Source organism: Musca autumnalis, unplaced genomic scaffold (assembly GCF_047663935.1).
Source record: "Musca autumnalis isolate F117 unplaced genomic scaffold, ASM4766393v1 scaffold_2, whole genome shotgun sequence".
Taxonomy (NCBI): Eukaryota; Metazoa; Arthropoda; class Insecta; order Diptera; family Muscidae; genus Musca; species Musca autumnalis.
This window is the reverse complement of record NW_027411755.1, coordinates 246,415,839-246,441,361: the sequence shown is the minus strand read 5'-3', so window position 1 is coordinate 246,441,361 and position 25,523 is coordinate 246,415,839. Positions and strand designations below refer to the sequence as shown.

The following is a 25,523-nucleotide window of genomic DNA, read 5'->3' as shown; positions in this document are numbered from 1 at the left end:
ATTTGTTGGAGATGGTAGTATCGATGTGCTTACCGTAAGGCGAATATCTGTTCGATTGGTTTCCGGTCAATCCGGTAAGAAAGAACCCGCTGCCGTGGGATTTTAGATTTGTCGTATGCGATAAGTTGGAGACTCATCCCTTTGCATTTCGCTTATTACTACATTGATCCAAATCATGAGAAGTTGTATGCATTTCGCACCATCTTTTGTAGTATCTTCGAAATCCACAGTCGATGGGCATTCAGCGTTATCTTCTCGGATGTTATAATATCCTCGAAAATACTTGGTCGAATAGAATCTATTTTTTAATAACTTCGGAACATTCCTAGTTTGACTATAATCGTCCGATCGATTTGAAATTTTCAACATATATAGATCTCGATGCCCTAATTATTTAAATATAAAATTTTGCCGGTAGTCATAACCGGTTATCCGATTATTTGAACGGATATTACGGGTAAGAAACCGGATATATAACCGGGTATTCTGGGCCGTTATGGGTATAAAAAGAAAGCTTAGGAAAACACCTATCCAGAAATGTAATAATTCCAGCTGTATATAAACCGGTTACAATTCTGGAGCAAATTTTGGGAACGCGTGCAAAAGTTTCTTTAAAAATGGAAGCATTCTTAAGAAGCCGGCCTTCGTCCGGGAATTTAAAACTTTCTCCTATGGACAGGTGCAAATTTCGGCTACGCGGACGAAAGTTTCTTTAAAATTGTAAGTTTTCTTAAGTAGCAGGCCTTCGGCCGTGGATTTGAAGACTAAGTTAATTTTTTTCTCAAAGTTTGTTCTGCTTTCCAATTCTATAACTTCTTCTTTCACATAAATCCATAACAACATTATTTGAAGATCTCTCTAAGGTTGTCGACCCACTTCAAGGTGCACACATTACTTGCTCGATCGATTCACTCTTGCAATGAAACACACACAACTTTTGATATTTTGTTTTCTTCTCCAAAAACACTTCTTTTTCATTGAAGTGTTTTCAAATACAGATATTTTTTATTTTGTTTTTAAAACAAAAATTACAAAAAATGTAATTTTGTACAACTTAAAAAATGTACACCACACGAAGTAAAAAAACAACGTCGTCTGCAGGCATTACGAAGGACTTCGAAAACGGCTGGGGGCGAATAATTTAGAACTGAATCATTTGACCCTTGCGTTTCTTGTCACCACCCAATTCGAAATGTTTGCAACGTTTCAATGGGGATTGTTTGCGGTATTTGCATTCAGTGCATTCCATACGCAAGACAATCTTTTTGGTAGTTTTAGCCTGAAAAGGAGAGAAAGAAAGGAATCAATTACTAAAAAATCCACTTCATCAAGTCACAATGCTATCAAAAATAGTTTAAAGTAAACAAATGTCCATATCTTCAGGTTAAAGAGATACTGTTCTGTATCCCCTCTTGAAATCCTTACAAATATGATAAACCAAAAATGGTTTATTAATATGGCATATATTTATCCCACCAAAATGCCTAGTTACTAACAACAACAGCAAACTGGTTCTACGAATATGCCGCTTTGTCTTTTCATTACATGAAAGGACACAAAGTGGTTGCAACTTACCTTCTTCCTGAAGATGGGCTTAGTTTGACCACCAAAACCTTGTTGTTTTCTGTCGTAACGACGTCTACCTTGGGCACCCTTACGCTCCTTGGACTTCTTGTATTGGGTGACTTTGTGCAATTTGTGGCACTTGCACTTCTTGCAGAAGGTGCGACGTTGTTTTGGTACGTTTACCTACGGAAAAGGAAAAGGGAACACACACAGAAAACTGTCTTTAATATTCATTTTAAAGTTACAAATATATCACAAAGTTCATGTTCATATTGAAATTTAATTTAAAAAATCAAAATATTTTCATGCGAACACTGTCCGTCGTAACAATTTAATTCTTCACCGTTTTTATTTACTTGTAGTCATTTTTCACATTAAATATTTTCTTAATTCTTTTCATGGTAATGTCTTTAAATCACTTCATTGGCATTTTATTGTATGTTGTAGGGTTTTGTTTCGATGTTTTTTGATTTTTTACATTAAATTTCATTAAAAAACTTTTCGGCACATACCATCTTGACGAATTTCAGTTGTCAAAGAAAGAAACGAAAAGAAAGAGAAGGGAAATAACGGATGCGCCATATGTGTCAACAACTGTCAAATAGTGTGTTATGTCAACGCAACACAGCTATAATGCATAGGGTTGTATTTATTTTGAAGTTATAGTACGTTTACATATAACTCGATAAATGTAAGAAAAATTTGTTCGTCGATTTTCGTTTGGTTTACATTCGGCATGGTTTCGTTTTTCGCATGCTTTTCGTGATTTCGAGTGAAATCAAGCAAAATTTACCATGATTTTGCATACACAAATTAAAGCATCTCATTTCGTGATTTCAGCGAAATCAACATGGAAATCACAGTACTCAAAAGTACCAAAAAATAAAAAAATAATGATTTTATCGTTGAGACATCTAATAATAAATTCTGATAGATAAAAGTTGTGCTCAGAACCTGCAAAATATTAGTACTTGCAGTAATTTTCCCGTTTAGTGCTAAAAATGCGTTCCCGTACACCGAAATCTAGAAAGACTTGCAATTCTCTTTAAACAAAAATAGCAACGAATAACACCCTCTTCTCCTGTTTGCTGCCATACAATTTTGGTCTAGTAGAAACCAGCAGCAAGCATGTTCTTATGTTCATTGGCAAGGCGAATTTAACAAGGTGATCCAATAGTTGACGTTAGGTTGTAGTCTTCATTTGCTGTCAATTTTTTTTTGCGCGAAATATCCACAAAATTTAGAAGAAAACGTTAAAATATTATTCGCGAAGGTTAAACAAAGATGTTGTACACAGATATTTTTGATAGAAGCAAAATATTTGGTATTTATTTTTGATTTAAAATATGTTTTGACAGCAAATGAAGACATCAGTTTTTATTATTGTATCACCTTCTTTCTTACACCATGGTTCATTGGTATCTAATATTATAACTGATACGTTGATTTTGACATTTCTGCTGGAGTTTTTGCAATTTCCATCATTTTTCCGTTCCCGTATTTTTTAGGATATTTGTATGGGGAAGCAATTTTTGACAATTCGCTCTAATTTCTAAAATTGCCATTAACGCAATGAAATATAGCATTGTAACAAAGTAATTTAATATTTTTTCACATTGTTTACAAATTTTGATACTAACATTTTTTGTTGCAGCAATTCGCACATCTACCTTGGTTATTGTCATACGTGAAATGTGTTGCAACTTTTGGTACTTTTTTTAGTACTGAGATGATTTCATTTTTGTATGCGAAATCACGATAAATTTTGCTTGATTCCGCACGAAATCACGAAACGCCTTCGAAATCACGAAACGAGGCCGAATGTAAACCAAGCATCATTGCTTAAACGTCAAATGAAATCCAATAGATTTCAAATGAGATTTCATTTGACGTATACACAAAGGAATTGACAGTTGAAATCGAGTGGATTTCGTAAATGTAAACAAATGCTAAGTTTACATTTACGAAATCCACTCGATTTCAACTGTTCAAAACCAAGCATTAGTATAAGTGTAAACAACGGAGTGGATTTCGGTGCATAAGTAGCTTTGTTCCTTTTTTTTAATGGTAAGAGTGGTAAAAGAGAAAAGTGTCAAAATTGCTCTCTCATGAACATTTTTACCAGTAAAGTAAAGGAACGGAAAAATGGTAGATGTGGCAGCAATGTCAAAAAGAAACATAAAAAATCAATTTTCGTCTTTTATTTCATTTAGTTTTGTCAGCGTTCGACTTTTTCTTCTGTTCTTCATTGTGAAATAATCGTCAATCGTCATTTCTGCCATTTTTTACCTGCAGAAATTTTGCTGGTAGCCTGTGGTAGCACGGTTGCCACAGTTGGTAGAATATTACCAAATTTGGTAACATTTTATAGGGTTGGTAATTTGGTAATTTCTTTTTTGGTTTGGTAACTTTTTTAAGGTTTGTTTGAACAAACTATAAATGCTCTGTTCCAGAACCTGCAAGAAGATACTATTTTTTACTACGATAATTTTTTTTCCTTTATGTTATCGAAAAAAAATAGTAAAAATGAGTACTGGAACGGACCAAATATTGGTCTGTTCCAGAACTGCAATAATCTACTAATGTTTACTATTTTTTTCGATAACATAAAGAGAAAAATGTGAGTAGCTTCTTGCAGGTTCTGGAACAGACCATATATTTGCGTTTATTTTATTATTTTCCGCATTTAAATGTACGTCAAATTGGTCAACGGCGAGATATGCAAATTCATAGTAAGGGTCTTTTTTCACATCGGTTATGCACCTATTCTATCTGTTTTTTTTTTCAAGATATTTCCTACCATCCGGCTAAAACTTTAAAAATAGCTAAAATAGTGAAATTATACAATTCCCTGTAGGAATATTTTATACCCCTAACGAAGAGAAACTACCAAAATGTAAGCCATGTCGGTTCGATAATTGGTAAAATCCTTAAAAATAAGTACCGAAAGTCGGTAATATCAAAGGGTGCAATATCAAACGATTCTCGAAAGAAATGTTTTATACATAGTAACTACCAAATTTGAGCAACTTCAGTTGGATAATGTGGCTAAAACCTCGCTTTATCTCGTCGTGATATGAATTTTGGTATACTACAGCGGGTCTACGACGAATATTTCCCGGAGATACATGCATTTTCTGAAATTCTGGATCTAAAAATGTTTTGTTTGTATACCTAACAGAGACCAAATACTAAATTTCGGCCAATTCGTATAGATACTGTGGCTATTACCTTAAAATGTCGGTTCTATGGAGGTTACAGTCAAAAATATTCGATTTACAATTTTTTGTTGCCGTGGCATTTAAAAAAATGTATATAATGGATCCATACAACCCTATACGCGAGAATAATAAATATCTATTTGGATTTCAAATTTATATAAGGTAGTAGTGACAACTAGCTGCATTTTTACTTTTTTTTTGTAAATTTGGTTTTCAAAATGTAATAGGGTCTCCTCATGAAATTTGCTACCATAAAATACTTATTTTCATCGTAAACGGGTAATAACAATGACCTACGACAGTTCTGTATGCTTTATATTTGCATTTTGATTCAAATTTGTTCTATTTTAGAGGATTTTTAAAATGTATTTATGTTTTTCCTTAGAAAATATTTAGAACGACCCCATTATTCAATATTTTTTTTTTTGACATTAATGGGCCGATTCCGTACAGCGAGGCGAGTCATGTCGCGTCGTCTATCGTCTCTGTGACAACATTTAAAAAATGCACTACGTACAGCGATAGAAAATAATCGTCGATAAGAAGTTATTTTTATTTTTTTTATTTTATTTTTATTCGTTAGTAAAAATGTACGGCGACAGCTAATTTGTTGTCGCCGGAAAATGAACATTTCGGCGACAAAATTTGACGACGTCAGGCGATATTGCCATACGGAATCGAAAAATTGCATTTGGCGACGCGACACGACTCGCCTCGCTGTACGGAATCGGCCATAAATTTTCAATAACAACAATGTTGTTTTTGTAAATTTGTTAGTTGTTGTAATTCATGCATTTACCTTATATAAATATGCCTTGATCTAGAATATATGCATTTTACAGCGTTCTCGATGCATATTTCGATGTGTATCAAGCGAAATGGCAAATTAAATTTGTTGGTAACTTTTTGGTAACATTTTCGGAAAATTTTGGTAGACAATTTTTTTACCCAGTGGCAACCGTGTGTGGTAGAAGAGAAAGCCATTTTCGCTCTCTCTCCCCTCTCACTCTCTTAAAAATTGCTTCCAATTTTGCCACTTTTCGGGGTTAAGGAACGCTTTGCAGGTTAAAAATGATAACAAATGGTAAAAATGGTAAGTCGATGGTCAGACTAGCACGATTTCAACATGGCGACGTCAAGTTTATAAGCGAGGGGTATGAAGTAGTGAAACCCATGTACATGGTTTTCTGTGTTTGTTGTGTTGCCTCTTCTTGTTGTTCGTTGCAAGATTTTTTCTTCCATTTTCTTTCATTTTTATTTTCTCAAGCAAACGTTAACAACAAAGCAAGCATAAAAAGATTTAATAAAAACATTAAATTAATGAAATAGTGAAAATTTAATTATGTTTTAATATTAATTTAATTATAAATGTTAATTATTTTGTGCTGTTTTTAGTTTATTTATTGGTCTGTTCCTTTACTTTTGAAAGTGGTAAAACCGGCAAAAGTAGCAAAAGTTGTAAACTGCCCCCATATGAATTGTATGCTGTCTGAAGTAAAGGAACGCTTTGCGAGTAAAAAGTGGTAAAACTTGAAGATTCTTGCACGTAAAGGAACAGAGCTTATGTTTGTTTTGTTTTTATTGGTATGAGAAACACAACAAACGCGAATGGTAAAATAAAGAGGACACGAAAAAATCTTAAATTTCACGTTAACGTGTGTGGACACTAACGAAACTTAAAAAGAAATTTTAACGAAATTGGTTTCAAGAAACCTTGCTAGTCTGACCATCGACTAACCTCAGGTAAGTAAAGGAACACAGCTAGTATAAACCAGCTATAATAATTGATAGCCGATAGCCTTTGCTACTATTTTCAGCAACAAGTTTGCATCCGTGGATGCTGTTTAATACCCAGCAAAAAAAAAATTGGAAGTAATGCAATTGGAGTTATGATTTCACAACATCTTTTGATGTAGTCCAACCGAGTTATGAAAAATGCACTCAGTTCGATATATTTTATAAGCAGTTGCTTTAGAGATCTCTAAAAAAACATTTGGTTGATCCCTATTCAGCGTTAGCATTTTTTTTCTAAAGACAACAAAAAAGTCTGTTTAAATTTCTAAGAATTTGTTACAAAATAAAGAAATAGTAAACACGAACATTTTTGCGGTAATTCACGAGACGGACATTCTTAATGGAGTGGAGTTGGAGTGGTGATGGGAAGGCAACATAAAAAACCTTTTGGATGATGAAGCAAATTCAGTTGGGGTTGTATAAAATGCAGAGTATTGGGTACTTTTTTGTATATGAGTTGTCACTTCTCCCATACAAAATGTATATGCAAAGTGACAACTTATATGTAAAAACATATCGTGTAAAGTACCCATAAGAGGAAGTTGATTCAGTTGTGATTAAATTTAATGACGATTTTTTTTTAATTTGTGATAATGTAATAAAGTTCTTAATATTATTGTTTTAAACAAATAAAAATTAATTTTATTTTTTTAGATTGATTAAAACACAATCCGAAGAATGTCTTTAAATTTAATCCAAAACACTCAAAAGCTGTGATTTGGATCGAAAACGGAGTGCATCCTAGCTGTGTGCTGTGGAACCAAAATGGAGTGCATCCACGGATGCAAAGTTTTTGCTGGGTTTGTATTTCTTTATTTTTTAAACAAATTCTTAGAATTGTAACTATGAACGTTTTGGCGATCCAGAGGAAACTGTACCCATGCCACCCTCAGCGCCCATTTATGTTCCCGAAGAACCCAGCGAATGAATTCTATTTCCCCGAAAACTATGGTCCCTTGGTAACACACATAGAACTTTTGATAACGCCTTCGTCAGCCATATGTTTTATGTAAACAATCACATACATGTTCGGCGCTCAACATTTAAGAAATGTAAAAAGCTTTGTTCCTTTACATTAAAGTTTCTTCAAGTTTTACGATTTTTAACTCGGAAAGCGTTCCATAACCCCAAAAAGTAGTAAAACTGGAAGCAATTTCCAAAATGGCTTTCTCTTTTACTATTTTCTGCTCGACAAATTTCGTTGTGTAATATATGGAAAATCTGCCAAACTGCTGACTTAACATTTATTTCACTATTAGGGCAAAAGGGAAAAAGAAAACTAAGCGCTTTGTCAAAGCAAAATAAAAAGAGATAAAATAAAAATTTAAACCTGTGAAATAAAAAATAAAAAACAGTGAAATTTATTTTATTTGTTATATTTTTTTTAGACAGCCATATTTGTTTTTTGACAGTGCTGCCAGATCTATTTTCCGCCTCTTTACTAGTGTGCAAAACTTGTTACGTGAGCGCAATTTTCACAGTTTTCTGAGAGAAGAGAGGACTTCTCTCTTTTGCTACTTTTACTATTAAAAATTGAAGGAACAAAGCTATAATGTAATGCCTCCCCAAACATTCATGGTAATAGTACGTTTATATATAACCGGATTTAACAAACCCACTGGGTTTTAAATGTCAATTCCATTACCAATACGTCAAACAAATCCTGATAATGAAGGTTAACCTCCCAAAAAGCTCTAATATAAACAGCATATAAAATGAGAAGGTAATCTCATTTGAAAAGCCCGTCCTTGAGATGTCAAATGCAACCATGCATTGAAACCATAGATAGATAATTGTTTTTGTAATTGTATGTAAATGACAACTAGACTGTTTGTTTGACTGTTTGTTTATTAGTCAAGTGATGTCGCAAAATATTTGGTCGTAATTCGGGAGAATTTGTGTTTTCATGTTCAATGGAGGACGTTTCTGCTGCTGCAAAATAAAATATTTTCATAGGTTTGGAAGAAATTGACAAGAAAACTGGTAAGCAGCATGCCCAAAAGAAGCAGAATTGGCGGAAATTATCTAAATGTAAAAGCAGATCTACATTTCGTTTTTCAGTTTTGGGCAAGGCACATTGAATAAGGTAGCCGATTCACGCCAGCTGATTGAACATAGTGTCAAAAAGTTGTTGTAAACAACGTACAACAACAATTCTTCATGCAAAATCATAACAAATTTTGACGTTTAAATTGTACAACAACAGTTTTTTGTTGTCGCCATTTGACGAGTAGTTTACCTGATTTATCTGCCTTGGTTTTGGGTCCTCATGACACGAAAGTAAAATGTGGAAATAAAAAGCAAAACAAGGAAAACAACAGCTTTGTTCCTTTACGTGCAAGAATCATCAAGTTTTACCATTTTTTACTCGAAAAGCGTTCCTTTACTTAAGATTTCATACTATTCATATGGGAACAGTTTACAACGTTCACTACTTTTGCCGATATTACCATTTTCAAAAGTAAGGGAACAGAGCAAACATTTGATAATGTTTTGCTTTGCCAGCAGTGTTCAAGTAACCCATTCGCCCCGATGTCTACAATATCTACCAATTGATGCGCTGTAATGGGTACTTTACACGATATGTTTTTTGCATATGAGTTGTCACTTCTCCCATACAAAATGTATATGCAAAGTGACAACTCATATATAAAAAACATATCGTGTAAAGTACCCATAACAAGCGTCAACCTTATGCTGTCAGCGAACAAGCCTGTAAGTAATTGGGCAAGAGCGATGATGAATGTGTTTATCGTCACCATAAATGCCGGAAGACGTAACCGACATGGAAACCGAAATTTGTTTTTTGATGCAATCTGATATATTAAGCTAAAATACATGCTCTGGTAAAATTTAAAGCCTCTACGTTTAAAAATAACGATCCTATTCAAGAAATGCCAATAGACGTAACAGCATACTGTAATTTTCATAGAACAGAAAAGGCGTAACCCACATTATTTCAAAACTAAACAGCAGTACAAACAATGTATTCTTTGATTTTTGCAGCAATTATAATGCCAGAGGGAGGACTTATTGAGTTAATGTATAATTTCCACCTAGGCGGATTCGGTTAACCGGTTATTTGACCCGAAAATCCAGGTTCACAACCGGGTTATACCCAGTTCTACTGAACCGATTACTACAAAATGGGTAGCGTATGAAAGCTTATGGAAATACCTATCATATGGTGTAGTTACTTTAACAGTTTTGTCTCTTACTCGGCTTATTTCTCCTTATGCGTAATTTGACTCTTTGGTGACGATATCTCAAGAATGGTAGCTTTTTTTTCAAAAATCACAAAGACCATTCTTTTAGTTAATTTTTTAAGCAATAACATTCACTTTAGACGGTTTTTACTGGTCTTACAGAAAAAATCCATAATTGAAATAATTGAAGATGATGACAGAAGACCTATGCCCTGATTTAAATAAACATCTAAAACGCACATATGGAAAACAATATGTTAACCGTACAAAAGGAAGTGGTTATTCGGAAGGCAATGCTCGTCTTGATATTGTTAATTTTTCCAAGAGAAAGAACGAACGGAAATATTCAAAATTTGAGGCGTTGATACGAAAACGTGTATATGCTCAAACTTCACGTAGTTCTAGTACAAAGATGTATTCTTTGAAGACGGATACGATTAGACTGTAAGTTTGCAAAATATGGTCTTGTCAACCAACCTATGATTTAATAGAGATCAACTGATTGTAGTAATCAAATAAGTCCAGAGAAAAACGCAAATTTTCTGTATTAGTTTACTTATACAAAAAGATTGGAGATCCTACAGTCACTGCGAGCATTGGCTTTTGATCCTAGCAGTATAATCTTTTTTAAAACTGATATCAAGGACGACTTCCAGATTCTACCATAGAGATCTTCCGGAATTTTTGAGGCAGTGGATCATCCTCAGATGTAAACACAAAGGCTAAAAGTTTCAAAAAAGAAATTTCAACGCCTGCAAGACTTAATATGTTTAATTCCAAGTGATTGTCATTACTTTTATGACAACATTCCTTATGACAATTAGAAGTTACATTTAAACTCTTACAAATTACCTTATATGAACTATATTTTGTCCATTAATTGATTTTAATACAACAATAAATATAATATTCCAGATTTAATATCGTCTAATACAATTAATAGTGATTAATTATAGTGATGGTTGGAATAAACAGTTCACCTAATTGTGGTCCATTGAAATATCAACGTCAAGACTGGAAATTGAACCCAACACCGTCAGATTGCTAGTTTAAAGTTCGCTTAACCGCGTAGGCCAATAAACCAGTTCTAATTTGTTTATAATTTTTCATTTATACTAGTTTCTTCAAATGTATTCTCAATAAATTGTGGGTTACGTCTTTTAGTATTTCAGAAAAATACAATACCAAAAGACGTAACCCACACAGCTTCTAACATTCTGGAAAAAAAAAATATTTTTTTTCCAAAAATATATTTCTTCTCTGTCTTAAAACACGATACTAAAAATTTTTATAACACCGTTTTCATTTTATAATGTTTTTTGTTTCTCCTGTAAAGTTTTATTTTTGTGGGTTACGTCTTCCGGCATTTATGGTGACGTTATATTTATATATTGAATGTGTGCTGCTTATTACAGGTCACCAAACCCTGCTGAATAATGGTGTACTAGTCGTGTTGTTGTTCGTATTCCTCGTTTCCGTGGTGTTGGTGCTCACCGCTCTGCTCAGGGTGCTTTCGGTAACATGTTTCGCGGTGGTCGAATGTTCGCCCCTATTAAGGTTTTCCAACCAATGTCAAGCAACGCCGCCACGCTTAAATCTCTGTCATCGCTGCTTCCGGTGTCCCAGCCTTTGTCCAATCTAAGGATCACATCATTAAGTCCCACTAGAGTAATTTCAATGAAATTTTAACATGAAACTTAGCATTTTTTGGAAAAAAAAAAAACATAAGCTGTGTTCCTTTACCATTTTACCATGAGGTTACCATTTTTACCATTTTTAACCTGCAAAGCGTTCCTTAACCCCGAAAAGTGGCAAAACTGGAAGCAATTTTTAAGAGAGTGAGAGAGGAGAGAGAGCGAGAATGGCTTTCTCTTCTACCACAGGCTACCAGACAAATTTCTGCAGGCAAAAAATTACAGAATTGATATTTCGACTTTTGTTTGACGATTATTTCACAATGAAAAAGAAAATGGACGAAAAACAGAAGAAAAAGTTCGACGCTGACAAAACTTAATTAAAAAATGTGAAATAAAAGACGAAAATTGATTTTTTTATGTTTCTTTTTGACATTGCTGCCAGATCTACCACTTTTCCGTTCCTTTACTTTTCTGGTAAAAATGTTCATGGGAGAGCACTTTTGAGCAATTTTGACACTTTTCTCTTTTACCACACTTACCATTAAAAAAGTAAAGGAACAATGCTATAATTTCAAGAAACTAGTGTATACGGTTTCATGTGTTCTGCAATTTTGTTTTGTTGCTATATTCGTATGAAACAAACAGACTGTTTTTTTTACATTTTCTTTTACTTTCATGTGAGAATTTCAGTGAAATTACTCTTATGCCAAGTTTACACTTGCGCTCCAAAATCCAATGGATTTCACGAAATCCTGAAATACACCCCGCTGTTTACACTTATTTTTTTGTTGATTTCAAACATATCACAATGATCAAGGTAGACGCATATGCGCAGTTGATCGAACATGAATTTTCAAATCAAGTTTTTGCAAATTGAATTAATCATCAAAAATATACGACAATGTGGAATTTTACAACTTTCTTTGGAAAATTATAGTAAAATTATGTATATATCGTATTATTTGTGTATAGTACTAACAAATGAAAAAATAAAAAAATGATTTTATAGTTGAGACAACGTTATAATAAATTTTGATAGATAAAAGTTGTGCTCAGATCCTGCACAATATTAGTACTTGCAGTGGTTTTCCCGTTTAGTGATAAAAATGCGTTCCCGTGATCCGAAATCTACTAATACTTGCAGTTCTCTTCAAACAAAAATCGCGCCGAATAACACCCTCTTCTCCTGTTTTCTGTCATACACTTTTGGCCTAGTAGAAACTAGCAGCAAGCATGTTCATTGGTATCTAATATGATAGCTGATACGTTGATTTTGACATTTATGCTGGAGTTTTTGCAATTTCCGTATTTTTTAAGAAATTTGTATGGGGAAGCAATTTTTGACAACTCGCTCTTTTTTCTAACATTACCATTAAAAAAGTACGGGAGCACAATGAAAAATAGCATTGTAACAAAGTAATTTAATATTTTTTCACATTGTTTACAAATTTTGACACTAAAATTTTTTGTTGCAGCAATTGCCATCTACCTTGTTTATTGTGATACGTGAAAAGTGTTGCAACTTTTGGTACTTTTTTAGGCAAAAGCAGGGTTGTATATCATGTGTACTGTGATTTCGATGTTGATTTCGCTGAAATCACGAAATGAAATGATTTCATTTTTGTATGCGAAATCATGAAAAATTTTGCTTGATTCCGCGCGAAATCACGAAACGCCTTCGAAATCACGAAACGACGCCAAATGTAAACTAAGCATTAGTGTTGCCCGGGACTTATGACGTCTTTGAATTCACATTGGTCGTTTCTGATAAAGTACAAACGTTGCAAAAGACCAAGCTAGGTGTTGTCTTCCTCAGACGTATGAACATCTGAGTTCATACTCAGACCGTCGTCCAATTGCCCGTCATGGACCCTTAATCGTATACTACAAGGACGAATGTTTGCGTCGTGCACTCCGTATGTAGTTAGTCAGACTAGCAAGGTTTCTTTCAGACTTAAAGTTTCTTTTCAAGTTTCGTTAGTGTCCACACACGTTAACGTGAAATTTCAGATTTTTGCATGTCATCTTTATTTCTCCATTCGTGTTTGTTGTGTTTCTCATAAAAAAAATCCCCAATAAGTACACAACAAACCAAAATATACTAAAAAACAACACAAAATAAACAAAAAAGTGCAAACACTTTTTCATTAATCAAATTTGTTATTAAATTTAAGTTATTTTATACTTTTTCATCCTTTCATGCTTGTATTGTTGTTAATCGTTTGCTTGAGAAAATAAAATGAAAGAAACCGGAATAAAACAACCAGCAACGAATAACAAGGAGGGGCAACACAACAAACACATAAAACCATGTACATGGGTTTCACTTCTTCATACCCCTCGCCAATCAACTTGACGTCGCCATGTTGAAATCGTGCTAGTCTGACCATCGACTAATTGTGTCACGTCTTAACCTTATTATATTTTAACAGACACTGAAAGTTATTTATGGACCAATAAAAAATCAGGTCAATAAATTGAACCGTAATCTGTTATTATTTAGAGAAAAATAACCAAATAATAAAATTATCTACAAAAATCGAGACCCTACTGTATTTACTAAATTCTTTGCTCTCCTTGCACTCTTTTCTCTATTATATGTTAGGAAAATGCATTTACAAAATACAAACACACTGACATTTGGTTTATAAATGACGCTCTGAAAATTTGATGCGGCGTCGGTAACAGTCGTATATTTTTCGACAGACAAACGAATGACATGACCATAGAGTGCAGCACTGTACAATACTGCCGATGATGTTTGTTATATTAAAAGCAGAGGACGATAACAGATTGTGTTCAGTTTAATTCATACAAACAATCATTGAGGGTGAACAACGACGACAGCGACAACCAAAGGAAAATAACAAAAACGAAAAACGAACAATGTGAATACGACAACGACGATGTGATGATGCACAGAGACGGAAACGTGATGCCTTGTTTTAAAAACAGTGTTATTGAAAATTTGAGAAACTAATATACGTGAGACAGAGATGGAAAGTCTGATGCCCATTATTACAGTTTTCCCTAAAAAAAAAAACTTAGTTTAACGGTGAGAAGTTAACTAATGATGAGATTAAAATTGTTGGAACTGAGTCATCGCGATGGTTCGCGTGACGTGTTGATGGAAAAATAACAACCATAAAGCTACTAGGAATGTTATTCTGTTTTGCAATGAAAGAAAATGAATTCAATTTTAAACTTAAACCTGAAAACACATCCAACGTTTGAGGTAAGTTTTGTGTCATTTCTGGTAGAAGAAAAAAGATAAATTGAAACTTGGCAGCACTTTATTGATCTACCAGAAATGACACAAAACTTTACTTAAACGTTGGATGTGTTTTCAGCTTAACGCATTCACTATTTTTCAGCAACCTAGTTCGAAATTGGTTCGGCCTCCTTTATTCTTTTGTTTTTATTGTGTCAGAATTAAAGCCAGACAAGAAAGCCAGGCGACGAGGTTGCTTAAGTACCCAGGCCTTTAAGGTGAGAACACAATGAGACATTCATGCTCATCCAAGCCTCAATTTGTGTAAAAGAATTAAGGAATGAGGGATCGCATTTCATTGTGTTTCTACCTTTAGGCTATACCCATATATAATGATAAAATGCACACGATTTATTTGTATGATGACATCTGTCAAACAAATTGAAATGAACTCATTAGCTTTGGCTCATGGTTTAATTAGAAAAGTTGGCTAATGCTAGGTTTACATTTACGAAATTCACTCGATTTCAACTGTCATTATGGAATGACATTTGAAACCGAAACCCACTGGGTTAATCCGGTTAGGTGTAACCGGGGTATAAGGTCTTTTGCATTGTAAAGAAGAGTAACTAGGCGTTTACACAAGACAGTTTGTCGTTCGACAGGCGAACAACGTAATTGAAACGCTCATGTGAACATGACATTAGTAATTCAGGAAAAACCAGGGTTCTATAAATTGTTTTCATTTAGATCTACCTCTTTACTTATACCATGGTTTAGCTTATTTTCGAAACGTCAGTTGATTTGTTTGTATGAAACAAAGTCCATATTTACATTAGGCAATTTTCCTTGCGGCAATTGCCAGTTTGTTGGTGAGAGAGGGTGCTGAGAGGCAAATTCATAAATTCGCATTAGACCTGTTCGATAACTTCGCAAGTAAAAAGTATTTGCAAGTTCTTGCAACTACTTGCAAGTGCTTCTCATTTCTCTTTTACTGAACAAGTTTGTTATCGAACAGCATTTTGTAAAAGCTTGTACAAATTTGTACAAAATTTTGAGTTATCGTACAGACCTATTGGCTGCTTCCAAATATGTACAGTGGCACAGAAAAGTATACATACCCCTTACAAAAATGCAGTTTAGGCTAAATCGTTGGGGTTCTTATAGCAACAACCGCACTTTGTGACCCCTTGATGACAAAATAACAATAATTACACAAAATTATTTCAATATAATCCGTTAGATTTCTAAACCAAAGAACGCAAAAAAACTTTTAAATTGTATTTTAGTTATATAAAATTATAACCTTTTCAGTGTATGATTTCAGATACTGAAATATTCAGCTTTATACGGCGTTTATATTATAGTTTTTTGCAGGGTTAACCTTCTTTATGAGGATTTATTTGAAGTATACACAATGGAAATGACATTTGAAACCCAGACCCACTGGGTTAACCCGGTTATATGTAAACGGCCTATTATTTTCTGGGCAATATACATTTTAAACACATTTCAGGTCCATATTAATTGAAGGTAACACTAGAGTGGTTTCGTGAAAAAAATGCGTTAAATCAGGTGATCTTAACGCCGCAAAGTTCTGTCTGCGCAACATTTGGCTTTGTCTTGTGTTCATAAATGCAGTATGGCTGACTTTATAAACGCAATATTTACATCTTAAATTTTTAGCAGATTAACATGAAGACAAAGTAAACATGTATGACAACATTGACATAGTCGAAAAAAATACAGGTAATTTTACTGCATTTATGAACGCACACAATATATTACTCTTGTTTACTTTTTGTAAAATTCAAGTTTTTTTTCTTTTTGATAAGTCCCAATTTACATTAGGCGAGTTTACTTGCGGCAATTGTCAGTTTGATGGAGAGAGAGGTGAGGCATATGGTAACCCTTTGCCTCTCAGCCCCCTCTCTCACCAACAAACTGACAATTGCCGCAAGTAAACTCGCCTAATGTAAATTGGGACTAATCAAGTTATTATATTAGCTTTGTTCCTTTACGTTCAAGAATCTTCAAGTTTTACCACTTTTTACTCGAAAAGCGTTCCTTTACTTCAGACACCATTAAATTCATATGGGATCAGTTTACAACTTTTGCTACTTTTGCCGGTTTTACCATTTTCAGAAGTAAAGGAACAGACCAATTAAATAAAAATATACCACATGCCATTTCTAAAGGCCGGAACTTAAGGGGTGAATACATAAGCTGCCTTGCCTGCTTACCTTGCTTGCTTCTAATAAAAGAATAAAAAAGAAAAGGGCAACCCAGTTCGAAATTTGCTCGGCCTTCTTTATTCTTTTATTTTTATTATGTCAGAAATGAAGCAGGAAAGCAAGGCAATCAGGCAAGGCAGCTTATGTACGCAGGCCTGCAATCAGCTCATTGCTTGCTTTCCAAATGTCAAAATTAGTTCTTCTCAAACATCGTATAATTGTTGTTATTATATATCGGAAAATGTAATTTAAAATGAAAAAAAATCAAGTAACCGACAATTGCGTTGTAAAAATTTATTGTGTTGTGTCTAATGAAATGTCAAATATCAAGCCGAATCAGAATTCCAAAGTTAAAAAAGATTTGTAACTTCGGCGCCCGAAATCTTGCTTTGTTGAGGGCCAAGAAAGCGGGGGAAGCAACAAAAATCCATTGATTTTCTACCTTTAAAGTATGTTCCAATTTACATTAGGCAAGTTTACTTGCGGCAAGTCCCTGTTTGTAGGAGAGACACGTAAGGAGGATGGAAATGGAAAAACATTGCTCGTACCGGCAATTTTCAGGCAATTCCTTTTATATTTTTCGTATTTGACATTATTTTCATTGTTTTGAAAACAAAACTTGTCGGAACAGAATTGCCTTTTATAAACGCAAGAGGCAAGTTTAAAAAGGAACGAGAAAAATTGCCGCAAGTAAACTCGCCTAATGTAAATCGGGACTATTAATGTGAATTTTTCTTTCTTCGCAAATGTCACTTGCCACGTCAATCGCAGCGCAACACAAATTGGAACACTGCACAAATTTGACAAATAATGCGCATCATGTCGCACCGTGTGGCTGTTATGAACTCGATGAGTTATCTACAAAAAGACATACTGCATTTATGAAGCCAGCATTGGCTTTTTATAGATATATTATTGTGTTCATAAATCCACTACTGCGTGCAGATAATAAATTTATTTTCAAAAAAACGTATGTTACAAAAAGTAATGCATTGTTAACGTTCATAAATGCAGTTAAGTGACTTGTAATTTTTCGATGAGGTCAGTGTTGCGTGTTTATTTTGGCTGACTTCACATGTGAAATATTTGCGTTGCAAGTCATGACAATCTGATGTGAAGACAAAGTCAATATGTGTGGCAACACTGACATTGTCAAAAATGATACATGTGGTTTATTTGTTGTAAAAATCGGTTTTTATTGAAAATAAATTTATTATATTAAATACATATCTCAAATCCGCTATTTCTAATTATTTTTTATGTATTTTTCTTGTTTTCTTCGCAAATGTCTGTACTAAAGAAATGACAAGTAGTGAATTTGGCAATTACTGCGCAAAAAAAGTAATACTACATTTATTAAGTCAAGACGACGTCATGAGGCGAATCATCGCCGAAATGAAAAATTTGCATACGATTGTTTAACATTCTTCTTCAAAAATGTCATATTTGTTCATGATTTGTTTGGATTTTGTTTTCAAAATACAAAACCCACACATACATATAAAAAAGCATATTATACGTTCTGTAAGAGTTGATTTTTTTAAGACGATATTGCTTATAGAAATTAAATTAAAGTTCATTAAAAATTGAATAAATACATATCATCCGCTCCGTCGGAAAAGGTCGTAAGTCCCTCTCAATAAATTATTCAGGAGGAAGTAAAAACATTCCAGCGCTTTCTGTATTAAAGATTTTATTATGGTGGTAAAAGCAGTATTCTTCGTTCATTTATTCCGCTTCAATACCTGTACTTTGTTCGATAAAATTCCGTCGCGTTTGGGAGATAATTGGATGTCTTTGGACTTACGACCTTTTCCTTGTATAGTTTTGTATTTTGTAGGGACTTCAACATTTTCCTACAATTTACGGACGTTTCTAAAATAAAATATTTATACTTTACAAAACAATGTGGAAAGGGTATTATAAGTTTGTTTTGTCCAATATTCGTGTAACATCGCGAAGTATTCGTCGTAGACCCCCTCCCCTTGCTATTTTGTCATATCTTGACGAGATAAAGCGATTTCTCTATGTGTGTCCGTCCATACATTAACAATTTTAATAAAAATCCAGGCCTCAATTCTGTACCTATCGTCACGAAATTTTGTGGAGAGGTCGGGTTCCGACCAGAAGTGACCCCATTAGATGTTGGTTATGATCGAAAGGTGTGAAATGGACCAAAACCACAATTTTTTCCCGACTTTGTAGCTGTCCTGTAGATCGCAATAATATTCCGATCGTCGCGAAATTTTAAGAATGAATTAAATTTAAGACAAAGAAGAAGCTTGCAATTTAACATGGTGATGTACCCTTAATCCGGGGTACATATTTTAGCAATAAGACCCGACCACTCCCACTTTCTTAAATATGCTACAAATCAATGGAAATACCAGGGGCCTAATTCTCGAATCCGTTAACGAGCGAGTTTCTGTTCGAAGACAAATTACGAACGATCGAAATTTTTGGATTCCCTTGTACGATCGAAATTATTTAAAAAAGTTATCGATACATACGGTTATCGAACGGTGAATCATATGGTAAACAGAAAATATTACACACAAACAAGTTGTTGTGCGGCAAGTTTCTCGTAAAATGAAATGAAAACATGAAAATTTTATAAAATAATAGAAAATTGTGAAATATTAAAATTAATTGTGACCTGAAATAAATTCCACTATGTAAAAATATAAAGATCGCATTCTGGCATTGGAAAATATATTTTTAATTTTTAAGAAACATCGCGTTATTGTCTATTTTGTTACTCATTTTATTGGAAAAAGTATTTAGTATGTGATTTTGATTAGTTTTATGGAAAATGTTTCATTAAAGTTCGTTTTGTGCCACAAAAATAATCATTTCGACAGCAGATGTGTGGCGGGCAAAAACTCGCAAGATTCCACTCGAAAGTGTATTCGACAACGGATGCCGTAATCCAAATACTGAAAATATCGATCGAAATAACTCGATCACGTATGCGAGAATTAGGCCCCAGATGTTTTGCATAACGAAGCTTTGGTCTTATTGGAAAGCAAATGCTAAGATTAGAAGCCAACATATCGATAGCTATAGTTTCATCAGGTATATAAGATACATTTATAAAGGTAGACACAGTCGGCATTAGTCAAGTCATCAGTTATTTGGCGGTATGTTAAAATTGCATATCGACACCAACATTTCTGAAGATTTTTATACACTCCACCATAATATGGAGGGTATAATTAAATTTGTCATTCAGTTTGTAATATATCGAAAAATTCAGCGGAGACCCTATAAATTATGTATATTCTTGATCAGAGTAAAATTCTCAGTATAACCATGACCGTGTGTCCGTCTTTTGAAATTAAGATACAGATCACAATTTTTAATATAGATCTTCGTGATTTGGTATAGAGTTTCTATTACTTCTAGGATGTTTGGTATTGAAAATGGTGTATATCGGTCCACGTTTTGATATAGGATTTAGCTTCATTATTCCATCAAAATGGCTGAAATTTGGTATTTAGTCTTCGTTGGGTATACATCTTTCCTCTAGAATGTTGTCTGTATAGGTCCACGTCATGGTAGAATAAGAAAAGGTAGCAGCAATACACAGCTGACTGAACTGGGTTGTAACGTTAGTGCCAAATTTCATATGACATTTTATACATTTATGTCTATTTCGATGTACATTAGGGACATATATTTTTTGAGAAAAAAATATATCATTCGGAAAAAACCATTTCCCAGAAAGACTTCTTCATATCAATGATATGTAACCTCCTCCAAATTCAAACGATAAGCCGCGCAGTAAATCCCCGCTTGTAGAGGCGATACAACGTTTGTTAATATGTGAGGTATTTTATTAAAATTTAAAAAAAATAAAGCCCTAATAAACATGTGCTTCTTTGATTTCTAAAACAAAACATTGAAACAGCTTCTCCTTTTTCTATGAATTTTCAGCGACCCCAAACTTTTCTGCAAGAATTCTACTTTCTGCGAGAATTTATGCATTTAGTGGAATGATGTGGAAACATACAAATTGAAAATGTAACGAATTTTCATTCATGTTTTCCAAAATATTCAACCAAATGTGAAAAATTATTAGTTTTTTAAATTCCAATAATTTATAGACATTTCCTTGTTTTGTTTACAAATACAACTGGCAGTAACGTTACAAACAAAAACAAATTCCTTTGTGGTTGTTGTTCGAGTTGTATTTGTTGTAGTATTAACTTTACCTTGTATTTGTTCTACCATGGGTCCACGCCTTCATATAGCCTCCATAGAACGGAACCTTCCGATTTCCGGTATTTTGAAGGTGTGGCCTATATATTCCTCCGAAATGGCTGAAATTTGGTGTTTATTCTTCGTTTGGGGTATAAAATTTCCTCCCATAAATTTGTCTATATAGGTCCATGCCTTCATATAGCACCATAGAACGGTGCCTCCCAAATTTCGGTATTTTGAAGGTTAGCCACATTGTTTTACCGAAATCACTGAAATTTGGTATTTAATCTACTTCATAAACGAAAGGAAACTAATTTAAGTAAAATTTAAAACAATTCATGATGGATGGTATAACAAGTTCGGCCTGTCCGATTTTAACGACGTTCTTACAACTAATTTGTTATGCAAAAAATTTAAATGACATAAGAAAAGGTAACATAAACTGTTTCAAGGGCCAGCAACGTGGACCGGTTCGGCTAATATTTAGTGTGTTTAGTGCACGTGGTTTCTTAACTACATTGTAATCCCAAATAGTGTCCTTTTTTGTCTTCCCAAGTATTTCTGCCCCAACTCCCTGCATATTTAGTTTTTTTTTTTGTTTAAACCAAGTAGAATCTTCAGCATGTAATGTCTTCCGGCGTTAAGGAAGTTTATCATCAGAGCTTTCAGAATCACTGTGAAAACCATAGGGAACTAGACCCATGACACCATCGTCTAATTCCATTCCAAATTCATACTGCTCTTTGTTAGCAAAAATCATGATGTCTTCTTAGTTTAATAACATTTCAATCAATTATTTTTTTAGAATCATTTAATAATATAAACATTGCTCTTACCCGTCCGTTAGAAGGTATTACTTTATTAAATTCAGAATACAAACTAATCTCGTTATGTGAATAAATGTCCCTAGAGAAACAACAAATTACCAGTTGATAAAGTTAAGTTAGATATACGACAGTAAAAACAGTAAAAATTTTGATTTTTTTTACAAATTTGTCAATATATGAGGTATTTGAACACATACAGCATCCAAATTGTATCAATGAAAAGGCCAGAAGTCCATCTTTCATAATCAGTTCGCTTATAGAGGAAAATAGATTTAAAATGTAAATTTTCGTTGCAATATAGAAATTATCACATTTTTGTTCAAAAGTTTGGTCCACGGGCTCCGCCAAATATCACCCGATTATCATCCAAAGGTGTAGGCTAGTTCTTTACATTATATCTGAACTACATTAGCTGTAGTATTCTTTTAAAGTATACATTTTCCTGTGGACTTACGACATTTTCGTACTCAAATTTGTAAGTTTTGTGGACTAACTACCTTTTCCGACAGGGGCAAAACATATAGAAAAACGCGACATACTACCATTATCTTTGAATCATACGACGTGTTTTGACTTGTACTATCATCCTGTAACAAAAACGCGATTTCCACAAAAAGTGGACTTACAACCTTTTCCGACGGAGCAGACGATATGTATATGGGGATTTCTGAGTGAAACCGGACACTTTTTCAAGATGAGGTTTTTGATTTCCTTTATTTTTTGCTGTGGCGATGCTGCTGATTAACAAAACATTTTTGTATATTTTCAGATTTTTTTTACTAACGTTTCCAGAGATATCGCGCCTTGATAAAGTCAAATTCTGTTAAAACTACATGCAAAGAAATACTCATAACTTCTTTAATATTGGTCCAATTTGAAAAAATCTTTTTTTGTATGTTTTGTTGTTTTATCAGCTATTAAATAAAAAATAGCATAAAAAATTGCACAGTGGGCTTGGATGCTATTTTCGCGATTCAATATTTAAAATCATTTTTTTAAGATGTTCGACACCTTCGATTTTCCTTAAATTTTTTTGTATTAAACTACGTTCAATTACAAAAATTTTAAGTCCTATGTGGTAATGGGATTCGGACGATTACTATTTTTTCTGAATTTTTTAAAATTCGTCAATTCAATTTTTCCTTTATACCTTTACGAAACAGACGTAAACAAAGAAACGAACTTCTACATGTTGAATTTGGTACTTTAAGAAAAAATACATTTTCAAATCATATTTCGTTAATACCCCGTTTATATATAACCGGATTTAACAAACCGACTGGGTTTTAAATGTCAATTCCATTGATTATATTTCAAATAAATCTTCATGAAGAAGGTTAACCCTGCAAAAAGCTCTAATATAAACAGCATATAAGAAAATAAAATATTTTTTTTAAATGCTCATTGAAAACACATTAAATTTTAGTCCTATGCAGTTTTTTGTAGAAATTTTCAATTAGTTTCTTTAAAAAATAACGATACACTCAGCTCTCGCCATCAAAATTACAGTGTGAGGAATACACCCCAACTAGGTGTAAGGTGTGTTGCAGAACAGCTTTAGGTGTGTTCGATGCACGTGAGGTGCAGAGGTGAATTACAGAACATGCCCGCCCGATAACTATTATTTCAAATTTCAACCATGACACGACACTGACATATTAAAATCATGGTTTAATAAGAAAGGTTAGCCAAAGCTTTATGGCAATTTAAATTTTTTCATTCGAGTATGCCCAAAACTTCAAAACAATATAAACAAACTGTGTATGTGTGTGTGGTGTTTGAATAATATGCCAAACAAGTTTAAAAACAATCGAATTCAATGATTTTTAAAATTGTTTTTAGACCATTTGTATGGAAGAAATTGGTGAGATTTGCATTGAAACAATCAGTTTATCATATTCACAGCTCGATTATGTGGAGAAAACTTAACTCTTCTTTCTTTTTTCGCGTTTTTTATAAAATGCTCAAAAAATGTATTGTAAACAAACCCACTTGTTGCTTTTATTTTGAAGTTTTAGGAATTCAAGAAAAACAAGGGTTCTATAGATTTTTTTCATTTAAATCTACCTCTTTACTTATACCATGATTAAAATTATATAGTGAATATAACTGTTAAATCCGTCATACTCTACTGTTTCCATGTAGAGCTGGCCATGGTATAAGTAAAGAGGTAGATTTAAATGAAAAAAATCTATAGAACCCTTGTTTTTCTTGAATTCCTAAAACTTCAAAATAAAAGCAACAAGTGGGTTTGTTTACAATGAATTTTTTGAGCATTTTATAAAAAACGCGATAAATGAATGAAGGGTTAAGTTTTCTCCATATAATCGAGTTGTGAATATGATAAATTGATTGTTTCAATGCAAATTTCACCAATTGCTTCCATACAAATGGTCTAAAAACAATTTTAAAAATCATTGAATTCGATTGTTTTTAAAATTGTTTGGCATATTATTCAAACACTACACACACATACACAGTTTGTTTATATTGTTTTGAAGTTTTAGGCATACTCGAATGAAAAAATTTAAATTGACATAAAGCTTTGGCTAACCTTTCTTATTAAACCATGGAGCTGGCAAAAAATCGTTGGCACTATCGATAATATTTCTTAAAAATTCAATATTGACAGATAGTTTTTGTCTACCGATTATATCGGATTAAAAACCTCTAACCTAAAATTCATTGAAATAAATAGGAATTTCTCGGCTTTTTGGATGTGAGAAAGTAAGCCCGTATTCACACGTACATATGTATGTATTTTTCAGAATTTATTCAATAATAGCAATTATTTTTGCTCTGTTCCAGTACCTGCAAGAAGCTACTATTTTTTAATACGATAACATTTTTTTCCTTTATGTTATCGGAAAAAATAGTAGATTCTTGCAGTAATGGAACAGACCATTTGTCTTCTTTATATTTGTGTGAACTATTAGTGCAAAATGTCAACAAAAGCATAGACATTTCCGCCATGAACATTTTCATGAAAATGATTTGAGTTTATGGGTAAGAAGGGAGAAAGGGGGCTCCTTCACCTTTTTTTTTTTTTTGAGTATGTTCATTTATTCATAAATATTTGTGTACATATGTTATATATTGTCCCAGCGCCTTCTAGGCTTTATTGGGACAAATCGTTTAGAAATTAACAATATGACTTGAACGTGTTTTAATACATGTATAATTTATATAAATATTTTTTTTTTTTAAGAAATTTACATCAGAAGCATTTCTGTATTACGCAATAAAAATGATTTTAAATTAAAAAGTAGATATTCTCAATAAATTCTTTAAAAAGTTAGGAATGTTATTGAACTCTAAACAACCTTCATGTTCAATCCTTTGTTTGGTAATTTCCAATCGACATCTTTTCACCTTTAAATTCGAACTATTTCTTGTGTCAATCGCAGTTTGATTAACGGAAAATTGTATCGAACGGGATCCCATATTCCTCGTAACCTTAAACATGTATGTAAGCAATTGATATTTATATATTCCATATATTGGCAGGATATTCTTTGCTACATTAGTATATAAGTCATCGGTTGGATGCAACTTTGGTAAGTTATAGACAGCCTTCAACGCCTTGTTTTGGAGCCTCTGCAACGATTTCAAATGTGTGCTATT

General features: G+C 33.3%; 3 protein-coding genes across 3 annotated transcripts in view; 2 read left to right on the top strand and 1 right to left on the bottom strand.

Annotated features, from left to right (window-relative positions):
* Positions 1-935: 935 nt before the first annotated feature.
* Positions 936-2,172, bottom strand: RpL36A (ribosomal protein L36A). The gene is made up of 3 exons (XM_073966381.1): positions 2,079-2,172; positions 1,576-1,749; positions 936-1,279 (listed from the first exon to the last, which is right to left on the bottom strand). The coding sequence occupies exons 1-3, from the start codon at positions 2,079-2,081 to the stop codon at positions 1,142-1,144; spliced, it is 315 nt and encodes a 104-aa protein (XP_073822482.1). The 5' UTR covers positions 2,082-2,172; the 3' UTR covers positions 936-1,141.
* Positions 2,173-14,339: 12,167 nt separating this feature from the next.
* The window catches only part of Bacc (nuclear regulator Bacchus), a 29,722-nt gene continuing 18,538 nt past the window's right edge, over positions 14,340-25,523 (top strand). Inside the window, exon 1 of the mRNA XM_073971303.1 lies at positions 14,340-14,479. The gene's annotated coding sequence lies outside the window, so the exon portion shown is untranslated. The remainder of the gene's footprint in view (positions 14,480-25,523) is intronic.
* Snapin (SNAP associated protein) overlaps positions 14,348-25,523 on the top strand; it is a 46,391-nt gene continuing 35,215 nt past the window's right edge. The window contains exon 1 of the mRNA XM_073971305.1: positions 14,348-14,479. The gene's annotated coding sequence lies outside the window, so the exon portion shown is untranslated. The remainder of the gene's footprint in view (positions 14,480-25,523) is intronic.

What these genes read in the sequence shown, in the direction of transcription:
- RpL36A (XM_073966381.1), bottom strand. An exon ending in AGCCCATCTTCAGGAAGAAG is followed by an intron (nt 1,280 to 1,575) that starts GTAAGTTGCAAC and finishes TCTCCTTTTCAG; the next exon opens with GCTAAAACTACCAAAAAGAT.